At 48.7% G+C, this 20,567-nt stretch overlaps 1 protein-coding gene across 5 annotated transcripts in view; it reads right to left on the bottom strand.

The window, feature by feature from the left end:
* Positions 1–571: 571 nt before the first annotated feature.
* LOC131677016 (twitchin) overlaps positions 572–20,567 on the bottom strand; it is a 72,565-nt gene continuing 52,569 nt past the window's right edge. For 4 of the 5 annotated variants that reach the window (XM_058956508.1, XM_058956511.1, XM_058956509.1 and 1 more), the window contains 7 exons: positions 17,542–18,432; positions 14,647–17,310; positions 14,306–14,587; positions 13,938–14,243; positions 1,921–13,881; positions 1,551–1,853; positions 572–1,490 (listed from right to left, as the gene is read on the bottom strand). In XM_058956508.1, coding sequence (XP_058812491.1) covers positions 859–1,490; positions 1,551–1,853; positions 1,921–13,881; positions 13,938–14,243; positions 14,306–14,587; positions 14,647–17,310; positions 17,542–18,432 — 17,039 coding nt within the window. In that variant the 3' untranslated portion in view covers positions 572–858. The remainder of the gene's footprint in view (positions 1,491–1,550; positions 1,854–1,920; positions 13,882–13,937; positions 14,244–14,305; positions 14,588–14,646; positions 17,311–17,541; positions 18,433–20,567) is intronic. The other variant, XM_058956512.1, reaches the window with a different exon arrangement.

Below are 20,567 nucleotides of genomic sequence, written 5' to 3'. Positions count from 1 at the left end.
CAGATGTTTATGACAAAACAGCGAAACCGTGCGACTTCTGGGAAGTGGGAGGCATTTGTGCTCATGTAGTTTGTTACTATCCTACTAACACCAATCGTCAGATGATGGAATTGATTTATCGATGCAAGCAAGAATGTAAATCGATGTCACTGAATATATAGTCGTGATTCGCTGGTTGAACACCTTACAGGACCGCTTTTTAGTTGGACCTCCGCTAGTTGGACTATTGTCCAACTAAAAAGCATCTGAATGTTAAAATCTCGTGCAAAATTTACTTTGACAATCAATCTGACAATAATTAGAGATGTGAACAGATGCATTTACACTACTAACGTCTCTTTTGGAGAGCTGCTGACATCTGTCAGTCGGTCCAACTAGCGAATCAAATCCATTAGTTGGAGAGAAGGTTTGGCCCAACTAGTGAATCACGACTGTATTTTAGTACTTTACCATGTTTATTATTTTCCGCGTGGTGGAAAATAATAAACAAAAGGATTGTTTTCAACCAAGAAACTGCGATAGTGTTCGTGAGACCGGTCAACAAGAGCTCAATAATAAAAAAGCCACGCACTTTTCATTAACTGTTTCGTTTATTTTTTGTTTGTTTTCGTTTTTTATCAACATTTAAAAAATCAATGCCTTTTAACTTGTGCCGCTCTGGATGCAAATAAATAATAATACTTTACAAAAAAAATATACTTATACAAGAGGACGAGAAATGGCGTTACTCACCCGATTCCGGCACAGTTAAACAAAACAAAACAAAAAGATACAAAAAAACTATTCCTTTCAAAAAATTGATTGTTCCATTATGTCTACCTAGCTAACAACCTAAATATCTTATCGCCTAAACATTCCCTACGCACTAACATTGACAGAGAAGGAAGCCAAAGCGTCCCCGAGGCGCGTCACCGCCCGCACCTGGTACTGGCCAATGTCTTCGAAGGAACACTTGGCAATGGTAAAGGAGTAGTTGTTGTCCTTCTTCACAAACTGGTACCGGTTGGAGGAGTCGTTGATCGGTTCACCATCCTTGTACCATTCCAGCTTGGTCGGGGCGTCGTACGTTTGACAGCTGAACGAGGCCTTCACACCGTCCAGCACACTCAGTGAAGCGGGGAACTTGGCGAAGGTCGCATTGTCCTTCTGATCACCCTGCGAGAGTACGGAAATGGTACAGGAACTGAAACTTTCTCCGCCCTTGTTGAACGCCTCGCACGTATAGGTACCAGCATCCTCGGGGAAGATTTCTGGGATGTGCAGCGAATAAAGGTCGCCGTCGTTACGATACTCAAAGTCGGGGGTGTTTTTAATTTCGCGATTATCATGCAACCAGATCACATTGAACGGATCCGGACAAGATATACGGCAGGTGATCGTAACTTCCGAGCCGTCCTTATAGTAACCGGACTCGGTATGCTTGTTGATGATGGGAGCCTTCGCCTGAGCGCCCTTCTTGTCGACGGGTCGAGCCGCCGAGTTCGGTCCCTCTGAAAATTAGAAAACCAATCATTCTGCAGCCAATCGTTGGTAACCGATCTGAAACTTACTCTTCACATCAAGCACACACTGCGTAGAGGTTTCTCCCATGGAGTTCTTCGCCGTACACAAGTAGGTACCGGAATCCTCCGGGAACAGTTCGTTGATTCGCAGACTGGCGATGCCGGATTTGTACTTGATATCGATGACGGCCGAAGAGGTCAGTTTTTTGCCGTTCTTGGTCCACACGATCTGTGGAAGTGGGTCACCGCTGACGTGGCAGTTCAGCTGTAGTGGTTCGCCATCCGAAGCGATGACGTCCTTCAGCTTCTTGGTAAATTCTGGCGGGTGCATTAAACTGTCGGATTGCAATGCTGCGATGAAAAAAAGGCCATTTAAAGTCGGTGTTATGATGAGTTTTGGAATATAGCAACTACTTACGCATTAATTCGCGGGTTGACTGTCTAGAGCGGGCATCCGGTGGTCCAAGTTGCTTCGAAGCTGGTGCCTTTATTTCTGGCCGTTTGATCGAAGATCTTCTGGTTTCCGTTTTCTGCTGAGGTACATCCGAACGGCGGCGATCTTCAACGATCACAACGGAGCTTGTTTCCGCCTTTCCAAGAGGATTGATAGCAACACACTTGTATTCTCCAGAATCTTCAACCTTGGTGTCGATGATTTCCATGGTCACCACACCATCCGTGTGCGTCATGGAGTATTCGTATCGGCTAAGCTCTCGTCCGTTCTTGTACCACTTAACTGTGGGCACAGGTTTACCGCTAAGACAACACAACAGCTTGCAGGTATCTCTACACTGCATAACACGAGGACGAAGAGCGAAGGTGAAAACTGGTGCCGCATCCGATTCTTCCTGCCACAGCGGACGAGGGCTAGGTTCGCGTTTTCTAACGGTGAACGTTTCTGGCTTGTACACTGGAACCTGCTTAGACATGGGGTGCACGTTCAGGAAGATAACCTCTTCGCGAGCTCCGTAGTGATTCTCAGCACGAATGATGTACTCGCCACGATCGTCCAGCTTGACTCTGTTGATAATGAAGTAGTAATCATCACCGGCGTAACGCTTCATGAACTTCACCGATTGCTTCAATTCTTGATTGTTGTGATACCAGGTCACCACTGGAGTCGCCACACCAATAATACGGCAGTAGAACTTGCAGCTCTGTCCTTCGTAGCAGAAGGCCGATTGTGGGCGAATGACGAATCGTGGGGCAGCCTGTCGTCGGTCGAACGAGGTCTCGTGAATCTTGTACTTGGTGACAAGAAGTTTGCGCAGGGCCGAGTACTCCGACAATCTGCCAAGTGGTAGAACGAATGAAGCCCAGTCATCATACTTCCTGCGAATATGATCACGAATAGTTTTGTAGCGTTCAATCGAGATCAACGAAGTGGAGCTGTTATAGCCATCGCTCAACCAAGCATGCGTCAAACACTCATGGGCCGTCATACGTTTCTCTGTGTTCTTGATCAGCAGACGACGGATAAAGTCCTTGCATTCCTCGGATGCATCCTTGAATGCAACTTCATCAAACTCCCAAGTACCTTGCTTGATGTTCTTCAGAGTGTCGATATCGGTCTCGCCAGCGAACGGCGATAGGCCACTCACTAATACATACGCCAGCACACCGATCGCCCACATGTCAGTGTAGAAACCAACCGGTTCACGTTCAACAATCTCAGGAGCAGCGAATTCGGCAGTTCCCGTTGAAATCTTGACCATTTCATTCGGATTCAAACGAGTGGCCAAACCGAAATCGATCAGTTTCACTTGGTTACTGTTTCTAGTCTGACACATGACATTCTCCGGTTTGATATCCAGATGAATAATGTTTCTCTCGTGCATATACTTGACGGCTTCGCAGATCTGTTTCATGTATTCGATAATCTCTTGTTCGCACATGCTGTAACCTTCCATGGTAATGCGTTCGAAGAGTTCACCTCCAGACAAGAACTCATAGATCAACACGAACTCATCGTCATCTTCAAACGCATCATGCAGGTGGATCAATTTACGGTGATGCAACTGGTTCATGATATCAATTTCCTTACGGATCAAGTCACGTTCGGAGCTGGTAGACACAGGGATAAACTTGGCGGCGAACACGTTACCGGTCTTGCGTTCACGGCAGCGATGAACCACACCAAATGCACCAGTTCCAATTTCTTCCAGAATCTCGTACAAATCGTACACACTCTTGTTGGAAATTTCCACCGGTTTCGGGTGATACTTGGAGTACACGTCAAACACATATGAATCATAGTCGGAGATTGGCTCACGTTTGCCTTGTCGTTTAGGTTTGCCGTTCTCATCCAGTTCATACTTGACACGCTTAGCTGGCTTAATGCCCAGATCCTTCAAACTAACCAACTCGGTTTGATCCGAAGGCTCCGAACGACCGTACACATTTTCGGCAAACACTCGGAATTCATACTTGTGTCCAGGGGATAAATGCGGAATGATGAGTTGGTTGAATCGAGTAGTACCAGCACGAATCCAAGTCGACAATGGAACCTCTCGCTTTTCAACGATGTAATTCGTAATGCTTGCTCCTCCATCCCAAGCCGGTGGCAACCAGCTGAGAGTGACGTGGTCCAGTCCAATTTGGTCAACCGTGAGGTTTCTTGGTTTATCCGGACGATCGCTGATTTGAATGTTAATATCAGCCGTGTCCTGACCAAGCTCATTCTCGATCGTAATAGTGTAGGTGCCCGAATCAAGCTGAGTTCCATCGCGAATGGTTAGCACAGTGTGACGCTCACGAGTTTCGATGTGATAGTGACTACCGGATTCGATCTGTTCGCCCTTGAGAGTCCAGTGGCATCTTGGTTTCGGGAATCCGGTGAATGGTATCTTGATTTCAATATTTTCACCGTTATCGAAGAAGGCAGTGTCCCGGAATCGTGGCGGTACATTAAGTTTCGGTGGCGATTTAATGACGAGTGAGGCTTTCGTAGATTTGATGCCTCCCTTGTTGACTGCACGGCAAGTGTACTCGTCAGCATCTTCACCGAAAACGTCGTTGATAGCCAGGTGGTGCATGTCTCCATCACTGTACATGTAGTACCGGGCTCCGGAGCAGATTTCGCGAGCTCCCTTGTGCCAGGTGATCTTCGGTCTTGGAACGCCGGTGATCTTGCATGTGAACTCAACATTCCTGTTCTGCACGCAGGTCAGCGTGTTCAATGGCTTGACGATCTCCGGAGGCTTGCAAACATCTGGATCTTCGGCCTTTATCAGTTGTGAAGCCTTCGAGAACTCAGAAACACCAACTTCGTTCTGTGCGGCTACACGGAATTCGTAGAATCGTCCTTCCACCAGATTCGGACAGTTAATTGTACATATAGAACATGACACAGTGTTAACGCGCTGCCAGGTTTCGCTTCCTTGTTCGCGCTTCTCGATCCAGTATCCCTGAATGCGAGAGCCACCATCAGAAACGGGTTTCTCCCATTCCAGGTTGACGAAATCGCCTCCTACTTCGTGGATAATCGGGATACCAGGTGGCGACGGTAAATCGTATGGTCCACGGGCTTTGATGGGATCGACACCTTCCAGAGCTGGTCCCATGCCATTTTCATTAACGGCAGATACTCGGAACAGATACTCCGAAAACTCGATCAATCCCTTGATGATCAACTGCGATTCTTTGACATAGTTTGATACAATTAGCCAGTGTTGCGACTTGATGTCACGACGCTCTACAACGTAATGAGTAACCTTACGGCCACCGTCGTGACTTGGTGGTTTCCATGACACCGTGCACATGTTCTTCGTTACGTGACTAATGAGCAGCGGTCCTGTTGGTGGTCCAGGCAGACCGGTAACATGCACGTTGACGTTACAAGACACACTACCGCTGTCGTTCTTGAAGTTGACCAAGTACACTCCCTTATCGCTATCGTCCACATCTCGAATGTAGATAACCGCGTAGTCATCGAACACAGTGTATTTGATGTGATCAGTTTCAATCAACTTCTCACGATCCTTCGAAATGTTAACCTCCATTGGCTGATCTCCGCTGAAAGCCAGCTTGATTTTGGAATTCTCTCCCTTGATCAGATACACATCCGACGGAATGTTGACCAGTTTCGGTGGAACACCGATCTTGACCGCTGCCGTTGTGTGAACGACACCAACGAAGTTAATAGCCTCACAAGTATAATCACCTTCGTCACGGTAGGTGACATTCGAAATGTGCAAGGAGAATACACCATTCTTACTCTCCAAGGCAAACTGACCACCATGAGTAATTTCCTTGCCGTTGCGTAACCATCTGCAAGTTGGTTCCGGTTTGCCGTGCGCTTCGCAAGTTAACTGCACAGATTTTCCCAATGGTACCAGGCTGAACTTCAACCTCTTGACCCATTCCGGTTTTTCGGTGTCCAGCTGTTCACCGATTCTGACTGATCGCGTCTCGACAGATGGTGGAGAAACTCCATAGTTGTTGACAGCGTACACACGGAACTCATACACTCCACCTTCGATGAGATTGCTAACGGTGAGCTCGGTAACCGGGATGTTCGATTCGTTGCATTTAACCCAGCGAGCTCCACCAACGTCACGACGCTCCACATAGTATCCGGTAATTCGCGATCCACCATCGCTAGCCGGTGGAGTCCAGCTAAGATCGACGAAGCTCTTTCCAACCTTAATGATTGCCGGGGCTCCTGGTGCAGCTGGTGCGGTGATCTTGGTGTGGATCTTGAACTTCTTCGAAGAAGCCGATGGCTTGCTTACACCGGCAGCATTTTGAGCACGAACGCGGAACTCGTACTCTCGGCCAGGTAGCAGGTTGTACACTTGATAGGAATTGTCCTTGATGAGGAAATTGCACACAATCCATGAACTGTCCGTAACATCTCTGTACTCGAAACGGTAGCCCTGAATACGCGAGCCTCCATCCATAAGCGGTCGCTCCCAGGTAACGGTGACATAGTTCGCATCCCAGTCGGAAACACGCGGTGGATTCGGTGGATCTGGTACGGTAAATGGATAGCGGGCGATAATCGGTTCTTCCAAAATCAACGGATCGCTAATTCCGTACTGATTTTCAGCACGAACTCTGAAGCTGTACGGCTTGTTGGCTTCCATGCCCATGTTATCGTAATGAGTTGAGCGCACGAAACTGCTGGCCTTGGTCCAATATCCCAGAGGTTCGTAGCGTTCAACAATGTAGTTTGTGATCGGACTGCCTCCATCGTCCAGTGGAACCTTCCAAGACAACGTACAGGACTCCGGTGTGATCTCAGTAACCTCCAGAGGACCGATCGGTGGAGTAGGTTTATCAACAACCAGCACCCGACACGAAGCAGTATCCTTTCCAACACAGTTGACCAAGTGAATCGTGTAGCTTCCAGTATCCAACCGCTTGGCCGAATCATTCTTGAAAACAGCTTCCGTATCGGTAACCAACAGATCGATTCTCTCATTCTTGGAAACTTCGTTTCCATTAACCAGCCAGAAGGCGTCAGGCCTTGGAATTGCCGTATACGGAACAATGATTTTGAACGGATCCCGAGCAATGACAGTGATATCACGCATTCCAATGTCGGATGTAATCTTCGGAGCGGTGAATGCTGCCGTAACCATAATCGGATCCGATGCTGAACTGAACGGACTTTGCCCAGCGGCATTGACAGCAGCAACGCGGAAGACATATTCACGGTTTTCAGACAGACCAGCAATCTTACAGACCAGGTCCTTGAGTGTGCCCTGCTGCACCTTGGTCCAGTTACCTTCGGCAGCCAAACGCTTCTCGACGACGTAGTGCGTGATTGGTGATCCACCATTGCTGGCCGGTTTCGCCCAGGTAATGGTAACAGAATCTTCTGTCGTATCCATACGAGTTGGCGTTCCAGGTTGTGTTGGCACATCGAACGGATGTCTTGCCACAATAGAGTCTGATTGGGCCGGTTCGGATAGACCGTATTTGTTTTCGGCGCACACTCGGAAGTCGTACTGCTGGTTGATGCGCAGGTTGCGAATCTTGAGGAATGTGCTGGTACAGTAGCTGCTAACCTTGGTCCAGTTGGCTGAACTCTTGTCCTTCTTTTCGACAACGTAATTGGTAACAGGGGAGCCTCCATCATCCAGTGGTGGATTCCAGCATAGAATCAGATGTTCACCGCCATACGATTCAACGGCAATATTCTCCGGTTTGGACGGTCTATCCAATACCTTAACGTTGCAGGTAGCAATATCGTACCCAGATGGATTTTTCAGCATCAACCGGTACTGCTTTGAATCTGTACGTTTACTATTGGTGACAACAATGATGGCGGCTTCATCCGTAAGTTGTTTGTGGACACGCGAATCGCTATCATCAAGCGCTTCGTCGTTGGCAAACCAGCTAGCGACCGGTTTCGGGAAAGCAGTGTACGGAATATGAATATTGAAATCTTCACCAGCACGGACGGTAATATCGCGCACGTTTCGAAGATCCATCATCGGTTTGTTAGGCTGCTCCTGCAGAATAACGGTGATACTTGGACGAGACGGATCCGATGATCCGATATCGTTGACAGCGATGAGTCGGAACTGGTATTCTTTGTTTTCCTCTAGGTTTTCCACGCGGTACGATTGTTCAGATATCAAATCGTCCATGGTGTTAGCGTCAAGCCATTTCTCTTCATCCTTAAATCGGTATTGCACAATGTATCCTCGGATCTTTTCCTTAGCATCTCTACGCAGTGTACGCCACGAGAGCGTTACACTGTTCCGCGTGATTTTATCAATCGATGGCGGGTCGGGTTGATTTGGACGTTTGCGTTGATGTTGGGCAGTGATGGGATCGGTCGGTTCACTGGGTTTGCTGCATCCGACGTCGTTGACGGTTTTGACACGGAACTCATAACGGAAGCCTTCCACGAGATCGGGAATGGTGTATGTAAGATTGACAGTTGGATAGTTGTTAACCTGTACCCACTCGCCGGTTCCACGTTCACGTTTCTCGACAATGTACCCAACAACAGGCCGAGTTTGAACTCGTGGAGCTTTCCAGGAAATTGTGCATGAGTTTGGTGTGTAATCATCAATGACAGGTTTGTCGACCGCTGCCGGTGGATCCGGACTCTTCGGCGAAATGGTTTTGCTCTCCGTTGGCTCCGATGCACCGTAGATGTTCTCTGCTCGGACACGGAATATGTACTCGTGATTTTCCGTGAGATGCTTGATCGTATGTGAGCAACGAGGTACTGTGCCGTAAACCATTTTCCAGTTGTCCGATGGAAACTCTTTGTATTCGATACTGTAGCCGGTAATTTCCGAACCTCCGTCGTCCTTCGGTGGATCCCAGTTGAGAGTAACCGTGTCTTGTGTAGTCTCCAAAGCAAACACATTCCTGGGAGGCTGTGGCCGATCGACGACAATAACTTCGAAGTCCTTAACATCCTCACCGTACTGATTGGAAGCCTTGATTTTGTAGGTATCTGAATCTTTGCGATCGCTCTTATCCACACGGAACACCGTATGTTCACTGTTGGTATCGATAGATACCCGGGAGCCTTCAGGTACCTTAACGCCACCACGGAACCATTCGACTTTCGGAATTGGAGCTCCAACCAGGGGTATGGTAAGAACGATCGGCTCGCCTGCACGAACCTTGATCTTTCTCTTTCCGAAGCTGTCCAGGTTGAGAGATGGAGCTTGCTGCATTGGTTTGGCCCAGCACTTGTTCGAAATGTCACTTGGCGCTCCCTGTCCAGCAGCGTTAACAGCCGATACTCTGTAATCGTATTGGTGACCCTTAATCACGCCAGTATCAGTGAACTCAATATTCGGCACTGGATATTTGTTAGCCTGAATCCAACGTCCAGTAGCAGCGTCACGACGCTCGATGTTATATCCAGTAATCCGGGAACCTCCATCACTAATCGGTGGTTTCCAAGTGAGCGTAATTTGATCATAGCCGCTGTCGGTAATATCCGGTTTCGTTGGAGGTCCAGGAAGAACAAATTGATCCTTAGCGACGACCGGATGTTTACTTACAAGACCATCGGAACGTCCCTGCAAGTTCTCAGCCATAACACGGAATTCGTACTTGTTGCCTTTGTTCAAACGTGGAACAACAGTATGGGTGTATTTTGGACTGACGTATGCCACCGCCGGTACCCAACCTCCACCATGGGTAAGATCTTTCTTCTCCACAACGTAACCAGTAATCTCCGAACCACCATTGTCCGTCGGTGGTTTCCAGGAGATTGTAACGCTTTTTTCCGTGATCTCTTCGTAGTTCATTGGGCCCTCCGGTGGATCTGGTCGATCCAATACAGTGAGATGGAAACTTCCTTCATCCTTTCCACTGGAATTGCTAATTACTAGTTTGTAGTCTCCGGAATCACCCCGATTACAGTTGACAGTATGCACGATGGTATGATGACCAACAGCAGTCAGGGTCGTGCGCTTATCGGTCTCAACCGGTTTTCCGTTCAGCGTCCAGGTAACATCGGGAACCGGTTCACCCGTGAAGTTAACATCCAAATGGAAGATAAGTCCAGCCTTGACAACCATATCACGCATCGGAGTAACGATCTTTGGAGCAATGAATCGCGAACGGGTAAGAACGGCATCCGAAGCATCCGATGGTTCGGATTCTCCGGCAGCGTTAACGGCAATAACTCGGAACTCCCATTCCGTTTCTGTAGCCAGATCTGGAACCTTCAGATTGCGCTGAATTCCAGGCACACGTCCAGCCGTACTCCAGTAAGGACTGTCTTTTTCCTTCTTCTGCACGATGTACTCGGTTATCTGAGCGCCTCCATCGGATTTAGGTGGGTTCCATTCCAAACTAACCGAGTTAGCATCCCAGTCGACGACCTGTGGTTTAGGTGGCTGTGATGGTTCTTCAAAGTCGTTCTTCGCCACAATTGGATTGGACGAATCCAACGGTTCCGATTCGCCGATCTCGTTGACGGCCTTAACTCTGAACGAGTAACGTTTGTTGTGAATCAAGCGAGATATTTCGTTGATCAAAGAAGTGCTCATTCCAGCAGCTGACCAGGTACCTCGCGACATGTCCATCTTTTCGATCACGTAATGAGTAATCGGGCTACCTCCGTCGTCTTTCGGTATTTTCCATTCCAGGCGGCATCCTTCGGTTGTGATATTGCTAATTCGCAACGGCCCCTCCGGTGGAGATGGTTTATCAAGGACCGTGACATGACCGGAAGCAGAGTATTCTCCGCATTCATTTTTCACGATCAAAGTGTACATACCACAATCATCACGAACCGAGAAAGGAATTTCTAAGGAAACTTCATTGTTGTAAGCCTCACGAATCACTCTCTGCGACTCCGGAATAATGACGCCATCTCGCTTCCATGTGGCGGTCACATTTGGTGAGGCCTCAACGGTAACGTTATAGGCGATCTTCTTACCAACCGGTACAATCAAGTCCTTCAGAGCGTTCTTGTCGAAGTGTGGTGGCACGAATCGTGACTTGCAAACAACTGGATCGGATGACTCGCTAGGATCTCCAACTCCCGCCTTGTTAACAGCGCACACACGGAACTCGTACTCTTCATCTTTGGTCAAATCCTTTATTTTGGCGGATGGTTTGTATAACTCGGTGAATTCTCCGGCGAATTTCCAGTCGCCATAGCGAGGTTTCTTCTCAACGATGTAGCTAGTGATTGGTGAGCCACCGTCCTTCTTCGGAATGGGCCATTCCAAGTCCACATGGTTATCGCTCCAATCCACCACAACAGGCTTACCTGGTTTGTCGGGTTTAGTGTACGGATCTTTAGCAGTGATTGGTTGTGAAGTTGCCAGTGGAATAGATTCGCCCTGTTTGTTCACAGCCCGGACACGGAATTGGTACGAATGACCTTCAATCAGGTTGTCTGGACGAATCTTCGTAGAAATAGTTTCTCCCACAGGAATCCATCGAAGCTGATCAGTATCAAGTTTCTCAACGACGTAGTGCAGAATTTCCGAACCTCCATCATCCTTCGGCGGGCGCCACATCAGTGTTACGCCGTTCTTCGACAAATTCTCAAACCGGATGGGTCCTTCGGGAGGAGCTGGGATATCCAGAACAATGACGTTAACATCAGCAATATCAACACCGTTCTTATTCTTCGCCGTCAATGTATAAACTCCACTGTCCCCGCGTTTCACATCCATGACACGTATCTTGGTCCGGTAGTCCTCGTAAACAACCTTAATACGATCGGTATTGATGATCATGTTGTCCTTGTGAGACCATTCTTTAGCCGGAACCGGCTCTCCCTGCACCGGAACGTCGAACTCGAACGTAAGCCCGGCACGTATTTTTACGTTGGACAACGAATTCCGATCGATTCTTGGTGGTTGATTCTTGCTACGCGCAATGTGAGATTCTGTAGGTCGACTTGCCTCGCCTTCACCGGCACGATTGACCGCCTTGACACGGAACTGATAGGCAGCTCCCTCGATCAAATCCGGTACCTTGGCCGTATTGCAATCGGCATCAACTTCGGCACATTTCTCCCAATCTCCAGAGTATTTGCTAAGTTTCTCAACAACGTACCCGGTAATCGGAGCACCGCCATCGTTTTCTGGAGTCTTCCATTCCAGATCGACGTAGTCCTTGTCGTAATCTTTGATAACTACACTCTCCGGCCGGCTTGGTGCGCGGAATGGGTTCTTAGCCAGGACGGCGTTAGCCATCGATAGAGGCTCGGATTTGCCCATTTTGTTCTGTGCACGTACGCGGAACTTATACGTATGACCATCGATGAGCCCATCGATTTCAGCCTTACATTTGTTACTGCCCGAATCACCAGCATACACCCAGGTTCCCTTGGTTTCATCCAGTTTCTCGATAATGTAGTTATCAATTGGTAGTCCACCGTCATCCTCGGGTGCTCGCCATTCCAGAATTGCTCCGTTCGCAGTAATTTCATCTACCTTAAGCGGTCCGCCCGGTGGGCTTGGAACATCCAACACGGTAACGAATACATTGGCAGTATCCTTACCGTTTTCGTTCTCGGCTTCAATCGTGTAGGTTCCAGATTCCGCCCGAGTTGCCGAACGCACTGTTATCTTCGTGTTGTAGTCATAATTTTGAATCTTGAAGCGTTCGTTTTGCTTGAGCTCACGTTTGTTCAGTGCCCACCGGGTTGTCGGTACTGGTTCACCACTGACTTTAACATCAAACACCACGTTGTTGCCGGCCTTGATTCGCACATCAATCAGATTGGTACGATCGATCTTTGGTGGTTGATTCTTCGGTTTACAGATAATCGGAGGAGTAGCGTTGCTTGGATCGCTTGGACCGGCATCGTTAATTGCACGAACGCGGAACTCGTATTTTTGGCCTTCCATAAGATCGGGTACGGTAGCTTCGGTGGCAGTTGCGGGAACTTGCATCTTCCTCTCCCATTCGCCGTACTTGTCTTTGACTTCCACAACATAACCGGTGACTGGAGAGCCACCGTCACTAACGGGTGGCTGCCAGGCCAACTTGACAAATTCTGGACCCCAATCGGTGGCTTTGCAATCGCGTGGAGCCGATGGTTCGTCGAAGGGATTCTTCGCGATAAAGTCTCCGGCTTGCTCCAGCGGCTTAGACTCGCCCTCGGCATTGATTGCACTGACGCGGAATTTGTATTTCTTTCCATTCTGCAAACCACTGATATCGGCAGTGGTTTCGACAGCGCGAGCGTGTGGAACCCACGCATTGGCGTCATCATCGAAGCGCTCGATCTGGTAGTACTCAATATCGCAACCACCATCGTCACGTGGACGCTTCCATTTCAGCTTACAGCTTTCTTTTGTGATGTCTGAAACCTGCAGCGGTCCTTCTGGTGGTCCTGGTTTATCAGTTACGACCACCTGAACACACACCTGATCGCGACCGGATGAGTTAGTTGCCGTTATTTCATAATCACCCGAGTCTCCGCGATTCGCCGGACGCATAATAAATTTGGAATTGTAGTCCGTGTTCAATACTTCCACCCGCTTATCACTCGGAATGGTAGCTTTGTTGATGCGCCACTCGCACTTGGGAGCTGGTTCGCCAAACACGGTCACGTCAAATTTAAGCATTGATCCGGCGGAAATCGATACATCCCGAATGGTTCTGCGATCGATCTTTGGTGGAGCGAATCGAGGCTTGGCGGTGAAGGTACGGCTCGAATCCGATGGATCAGATTGACCGGCCTTGTTGACCGCGATTACGCGGAACTGGTACTCGTTGCCTTCCACGAGACCACCCACGGTAGCAGTCGCAGCTGGGGAGCTTGTTTCCAGAGCCTTCTCCCAGATCGGACTGTATTTATCCTTCTTTTCGATGATGTACCCAGTGATAGGGCTGCCGCCATCGTCCGGTTCCGGCCACTTCAGAACGGCATGATTCTCCGACCAGTCGGCGACAGTTGGAGCACTTGGAGTATCAGGCACAGCTGTGGAGTAGGAGAATTTTAGTTATGATAGAAAGGATTCAGTTGTAAAGGCTTACTAAAGCTGTCCTTCGCCAGCACGGTTCCAGTTGTCTCCAAAGGTTCGGACTCGCCCTCAGGATTCACTGCCTTCACGCGGAACTTGTAGCGATGACCAGGCACCAGACCTTCAACCGGGAATTCAGTGATAGGTCCATCGGTTTTGCCAGCGCTCATCCAAATGCCATTGTCTGGGTCGAACTTCTCGATAACGTAATGATCGATTGGAACACCTCCATCGTCTTTAGGTTTCTGCCACTCCAACCGACAACTGTCCTTGGTCATGTCCTTCACCTCTAGTGGACCCTCAGGAATGCTTGGTTTGGCTGAAATTAAAAGCAAATCAATCAATACAAACCACCCTCAATCAAAATGAGTCAATACTTACATCTCACCGTAACCGTAATCTCAACCTGATCGCTACCGAACTTGTTGGTTGCCTTGATCACGTACTTGCCCGAATCTCTACGGTCCGGATTGGTGTTGACAAATTTACTGTTGTACGGAACGTTGTCGATCGTACGAGTAGTAGTAACCGTCACCATACGATCGTTGATCGTCCAATCAACATCCGGTGCCGGTTCTCCGGAAATCTTAACGTCAAATCCGAACGGTTCTCCAATTCCCACACTCAGATTCTTCAGATTTCTACGATCGATCTTCGGTGCAACTAGAATAGAACAATTCCAATTAGACCTTGCAGTATCAACGCAACACAATCGAGCTTACGTTTTCTTGGCTTAGCAGTGATTGGCTTGCTCTGATCACTCCAAACGCCCGGACCAGCTTCGTTGAGAGCGCGCACCTTAAACTCGTAAACTTCGCCTTCATTCAGATCCGTCACCTTGGCTTCACACTTGTTCCCGATTACTTCAGCACACTTGATCCATTTGATGGTTCCGTGTTCGCGCTTCTCCACGATATACTTGGTAATCGGCGAGCCACCGTCGCTCATCGGTGGAGTCCAGCGCAGTTCGATGAAGTTCTTGTCCCAGTCGAATGCTTCCGGAGTTCCTGGTTTTCCCGGCTCGTCGAAGGGATTCTTGGCGACCATGTACTGTTCGGTGGCCAACGGCTCCGAAACTCCTTCATCGTTAACGGCCGAAACACGGAACAAATACTCTTGTCCTGGTTCCAAGTTGGTGACATCCATATGAGTATCGGCAGTTCTTCCAACCGGAACCCAGCGTTGAGTTTCTTTATCGAACTTTTCCACGTTGTAGTGATCGATCGGAACGCCACCATCGTCCAGTGGCGGGTTCCATTTTAGCGAACATCCTTCCTTATGTACGTTCGATACCTTAAGCGGTCCTTCCGGAGCAGTTGGTTTATCTAGCACGGTAATGTTAATCTGCACTTCATCATAACCTGATGCATTTTCAGCCTTGATTTCGTAAATGCCGTTATGGGCCCGAGTTACCCCACTTATGGTAAGTTTAGCACGGTAATCCTCAAATTCAACGCGTACATCGGGATTGTCCTTCTCAACTCGCGCTTTGTTCAGCAACCAATACTTGGTGGGAGCGGGCTCGCCACTAATCTTACAGTCCAATTTCAAGGATTGGCCACCCTTCAGGGTTAGATTCTTGAGCGTGGTGCGATCGATTCTTGGTGGTGCAAATCGATCCTTTACCAATACCGGCTCCGAGAGCGGCGAGTACGGGCTTTGTCCTCCTTTGTTCACGGCCTTCACACGGAACTGATATGTGGTACCTTCGAAAAGATCGGGAATCTTAGCTTTGTTGACAGGTCCGTCTGTTTCAAGAGCCTTCTGCCACTTGGTACTATTAACGTCCTTCTTTTCTACAATGTACTTAGTGATCGGAGCGCCGCCATCACTTTCAGGTTCATTCCATTCCAAGAACACATGCTTCCTGGACCAGTCGGTAGGCTTCGGTTTGCCAGGCGCACCTGGTGGATCGTAAGGATTCTTTGCGCGAACGCTGGTCTCAGTTTCCAATGGTTCCGATTCACCCTCGCTATTAACAGCCTTGACACGGAACATGTAATCCTTGCCTTCCTGCAAGCCGGTAACATCTGCTTCTGGGAAACGGGATTCACAAACTTGAATCCAGCGACCACTGTCCACATCCATTCGCTCTACCACGTAAGCCTGAATCGGTTCACCGCCATCATCATCCGGTGGTTGCCAAGCTAGTTTGCATCCTTCTGCCGTCATATCCGATACCTTGAGCGGACCCTTGCATTTCGATGGTTTCGCTAACACAACCAGCTCCATTTCAACGGTGTCTGTACCGGAATCGTTTTTGGCAGTAACCTTGTACATACCAGAGTCAGCTCGTTTCAGATTCCTTACAATCAAATTAGTCTTGTAATCTTCATTGTCCACTCTCACACGATCTTCATCTCGGCCAAGAATCACCTTTCCGCTTAGCTCCCAAGTGACCTTCGGCGCCGGTTCACCGGTTACATCCGCTTCAACGTTAAGCAGCTGTCCGCTGCGAAGGATCTTCTTATTCAAATTCTTACGGTCAATTCTTGGAGCAAGGAAACGCGGCCTAGCAACTACGCTGTCCGATATATCGCTAGGTTCCGATGGACCCGCTTTATTAATGGCGACCACGCGGAACTCATACTCGTGTCCTTCTTCGACATCCTCCACAACGCCACGAGTACGATCACCGCTGACTGTAGCTGCGTCCTGCCACTTACGGCTAGCTTTGTCGCGCTTTTGAATAATATACTCAGTAATGGGAGCACCACCATCCGATTTCGGTTTGACCCATTCCAGCTCTACAAAGTCCTTGCTCCAGTTAGTGGGCGTTGGACGACCCGGTTTGCTTGGTACACTGAATGGATCTTTGGCTATGATTACAGTTTCCATCTCCAACGGTTCACTGTCACCCTCCTTGTTGAAAGCCTTGACACGGAATTTGTACTGCTTACCTTCCTGTAAGCCAGAAATGTTCGCTTCCGGAGTACTGCTTTGACCACACGGAATCCATTGTCCGGTGAGTGGATCCAACTTTTCAATCTCATAACCCTCGATTGGCATACCGCCATCATCTAGCGGAGGTTTCCACTTCAGTTTGCAGCCATGTTTGTGCACATCCGACGCTTCCAACGGACCCTCGGGAGTACTTGGTTTGCTAAGAATCGTTATCTCAACTTCCGCACGATCCTCACCCTGGGAGTTGGTTGCCACGATTGTGTACTTGCCGCTGAGATTACGGCGACCTCGCACAATGAACAGCTTCGTGTTGTAATCAACGTTGTCAACCTTGTAGTCGGCATCGGTTGCTACCTCCTTGTCCCCACGGAACCATTTCACGGTCGGTGCCGGTTCTCCCTCGACGTCGATGTCGTACTGCACCGAGAGACCGGCCTTCACTGTAACCGGCACCAGATTCGTACGGTCGATTCGTGGACGCACTAGAGTGAAAAGACAGACCATTAGAAGCGAAACTTTTAGATCCATCAAATCAATCGGCTGAGTGGAGGTGTCACTCACCCAATTGTTGAGGATCTACGCGTTAAAAATTATTTAATACTATTATTAGTTTAAATAAGAAATCAAAGACTGTTTTAGTGTTGAATGATTCATATTGAATTTAATACTGAAAGATTGCATAACATTGTAAAGGAAATCAGCTCTATACTCACGGTAACGATGTTTGATAGTATGGAAATTAGTTGGATCGGAAGCCTCGCCAGTGCCCGCTTTATTGATAGCACTAACACGGAATTGGTAGGTTCGTTTCTCTGGCAAGTCAACGACCTTTGCCTGACACTCGGGACTGTACGTGGTAAGCGCGGGTTCCCATTTCGTCTCTCCGCGTTCTTTTTTCTCGATAAAGTAACCGGTGATCGAAGCACCACCATCGGACGAAGGACGTTTCCATTGCAGGTTAACGGAGCTATTATCCCAGTCGTTAATAGTCAGATCCGTTGGAGCCTTCGGTACATCGAATGGATTTTTAGCGACCACATACTCGTCCGTCTCCAATGGTTCCGATTCACCTTCGTCGTTGATGGCTTTAACCCGGAACTTGTAGTGCTGTCCTTCCTGGAGTCCGGTTACGTCGAACTCTTCGGCGGTTGCTGGAGCTTTACCAATAGGAACCCAACGTCCAACCTTCTGATCGTACTTCTGCAGTTCGTATCCCGTAATTGGTTTACCACCATCATCGTCCGGTTTCTTCCACTTAAGTTTGCATCCATCCTTAGTGACGTCCTTAACTTCCAGCGGTCCCTTCGGTTTACCAGGACTTGAAAGTACCGTGACTTCAACCTTTTCCTTGTCCATACCGTGCTCGTTCTTTGCCTGAATCTCATACACTCCACTGTGCTTTCGCAAGCTGTCCTTTATCGTGAACTTGGTGTTGTAGCTCTGGTTGATGATTTCACAGTGATCATCGTTGAATACTTGCTTCTCCTTCAAAATCCATGTAATCTCCGGCTCGGGTTCACCTTTCACGTTCACATCGAAATGGACCATCTTGCCAGCCCGAATGACTATCGGCTTCAAGTTCGTACGGTCAATGCGTGGTTTCACTGCAGATTAGAAATGTATACTTCGTGGTCCTCTCAAACCCAATCAATGGGGTTCTATTCTCACAGTTATCACACCTCACCTCACTTGTCAGTCACCGTCTTCTCACTTGCCAGTCAGCTCACCCACGAAGAGGTATTCCGAGCGTCACTTACGGTGAGATGACAGCTAATGTGACCGTCGTCCTCTAGGTGACTCTCAGAATCCCAATTTTGAAAGTGTAAAGTGATTGCTAGAATCATCTGTCACTGATCCGAATATTCATGAAGTGTTGTCTAGCAGCGGGCGTAATTTAGTATAAAGTAATAACATACTTATGAAAGCGATCTTGTAATCCAAGATGGCGGTTTCTGGTTACCGCAAAATATTGGAACCCATAATCAATATGGGTGTCCTTTAAAAGGGTGTGGTCAGTAGATGGTGGTTTCAGGTTACTACAACATACTGTAAATCGTCATCAATATGAATTTCATTTAACAGGAGGTGGTCAGTAGATAGCCGAAATTAGTGACTTGAGTTCTAAGTTGGCGGCTTTTGGTTACCATAAAGTATTGAAAATCTGGGGCACGGCGGGAGTTCCTCAGGGCCCCATACTCAGCCCAACGCTCTCGAATATAAAGAACAAGGGGAGCCGAGCTCGTCAGCTTTGTAGATGGCGTTGTCCTAACGATAATCGCCGAGACCGTCGAGAAAGTGGAAATGTTAACGGCTGAAACGACAGACATCGTGAAAACCTGGATGGCTAATGTCAAGTTGCGGCTGGCTCAACACAAGACGGAGGTAGTGCAGGTGAGCAACCGTAAAAAAAATCCAGCTCGTCGGGATCAGCGTCGGCGAATACTCAATTCCATTGATACGTGTTCGCTGAAGCACCTGGGTGTGATGGTCAACGATCGGTTGAATTACAACAGCCACTTCGACTATGTAAGTGAGAGGGCTGCGAGGACAACAATGGTAAAGCACATGCCGAGCATCGAAGGTTCAAGATGCAGCACAAGACGTCTCCTAACGGGTGTCTCAGACTCAATAATGAGGACGTGGAATGCTACCAGCGGAGGAATACGCGAAATGCAAGGAGACTGGTCCGAGCGGACTCGATGGCTAAATGGCAGCAAGAGAGGGACAACGTGGACAAAGAAAGGTGGCCCAATGACTCATCCCAAATGTGTCGGCTTGGGTGCATGGAGAGGTTAACTTCTATTTGACACAGTTTTGTCCAGGCACGGATGCTTCCGGAAGTACCTGCATCGGTTTGAACATGCTTCGTCACTCCTTTGCCAGGGGTGTGTGAACATGCAAGAGACGCCGGAACACGTGGTCTTTGAATGTCCTAGGTTCGAAGAAGTTCGACGGGGTATGCCCGGCGTGGCAGTCGACAATATCGACGAAGAAATGTGCCACGATGAGCATATTTGGGAGTGCCGAGTATGCTCTCCGAGCTGCAGAAGAAGTGGCAAAGCGACCAATAAAGCAGCGCCACGGACTAGAAAGCAGTCGTGAAACAAACAATTCCGCCGGAGTAGACTAGATCCACCGCCGGGGACCAATTAAGTAGTATGCAACGCAGCACCAGGTTCGAGTCAGCGGGGTGCCAGTCAACCGGACGCCAGGCTCCGGAATCGGCGGACCGACCTCGACACCCTACCGGGTAGCTCATGAGTAGGATAGATCCACCTCCGTGGACTGGGAGATCACGTCGAACAGTCAGCAGCTGGTCAGTGGGGTACCAGTGAACCGGAAGCTACGCTCCACCCGGGATTGCTGGACCGTTTCGGCTCCTACTAGCAGGCCAGTTGAGAATCCACCGCTGGGACTTAGATCGAGCAAATCGGGACGAAATGGTCAGCTAAATGACTCATGAAAACAAGTACTGGGATTGGGATAAATCCACCGAAGAGGAATTCGTAGTAGGGTAGATTCCAATAGACTGGGGCTAGTTGGCTCACGAAACAAACATCGGCACCTAGAGGGATTTCGACGTCGGGGAACTCTCAGTCGGAGTAGAGTAGTTTACTCGGATTTTATCAGAGTAAATCTCGAGAAACCTGGGAGCTAAATGGCTCAAGAAAGCGGGTATCGGTGTCGGGAAAAATTCCTCTGTAGGGGAACTCTCAGTCGGAGTAAAACTTGGAAATTG

This window comes from Topomyia yanbarensis, chromosome 1, assembly GCF_030247195.1.
Source record: "Topomyia yanbarensis strain Yona2022 chromosome 1, ASM3024719v1, whole genome shotgun sequence".
NCBI classification, from domain to species: domain Eukaryota; kingdom Metazoa; phylum Arthropoda; class Insecta; order Diptera; family Culicidae; genus Topomyia; species Topomyia yanbarensis.
The sequence above is the reverse complement of the archived record's forward strand: the minus strand, read 5'-3'. Positions and strand labels throughout refer to the sequence as shown.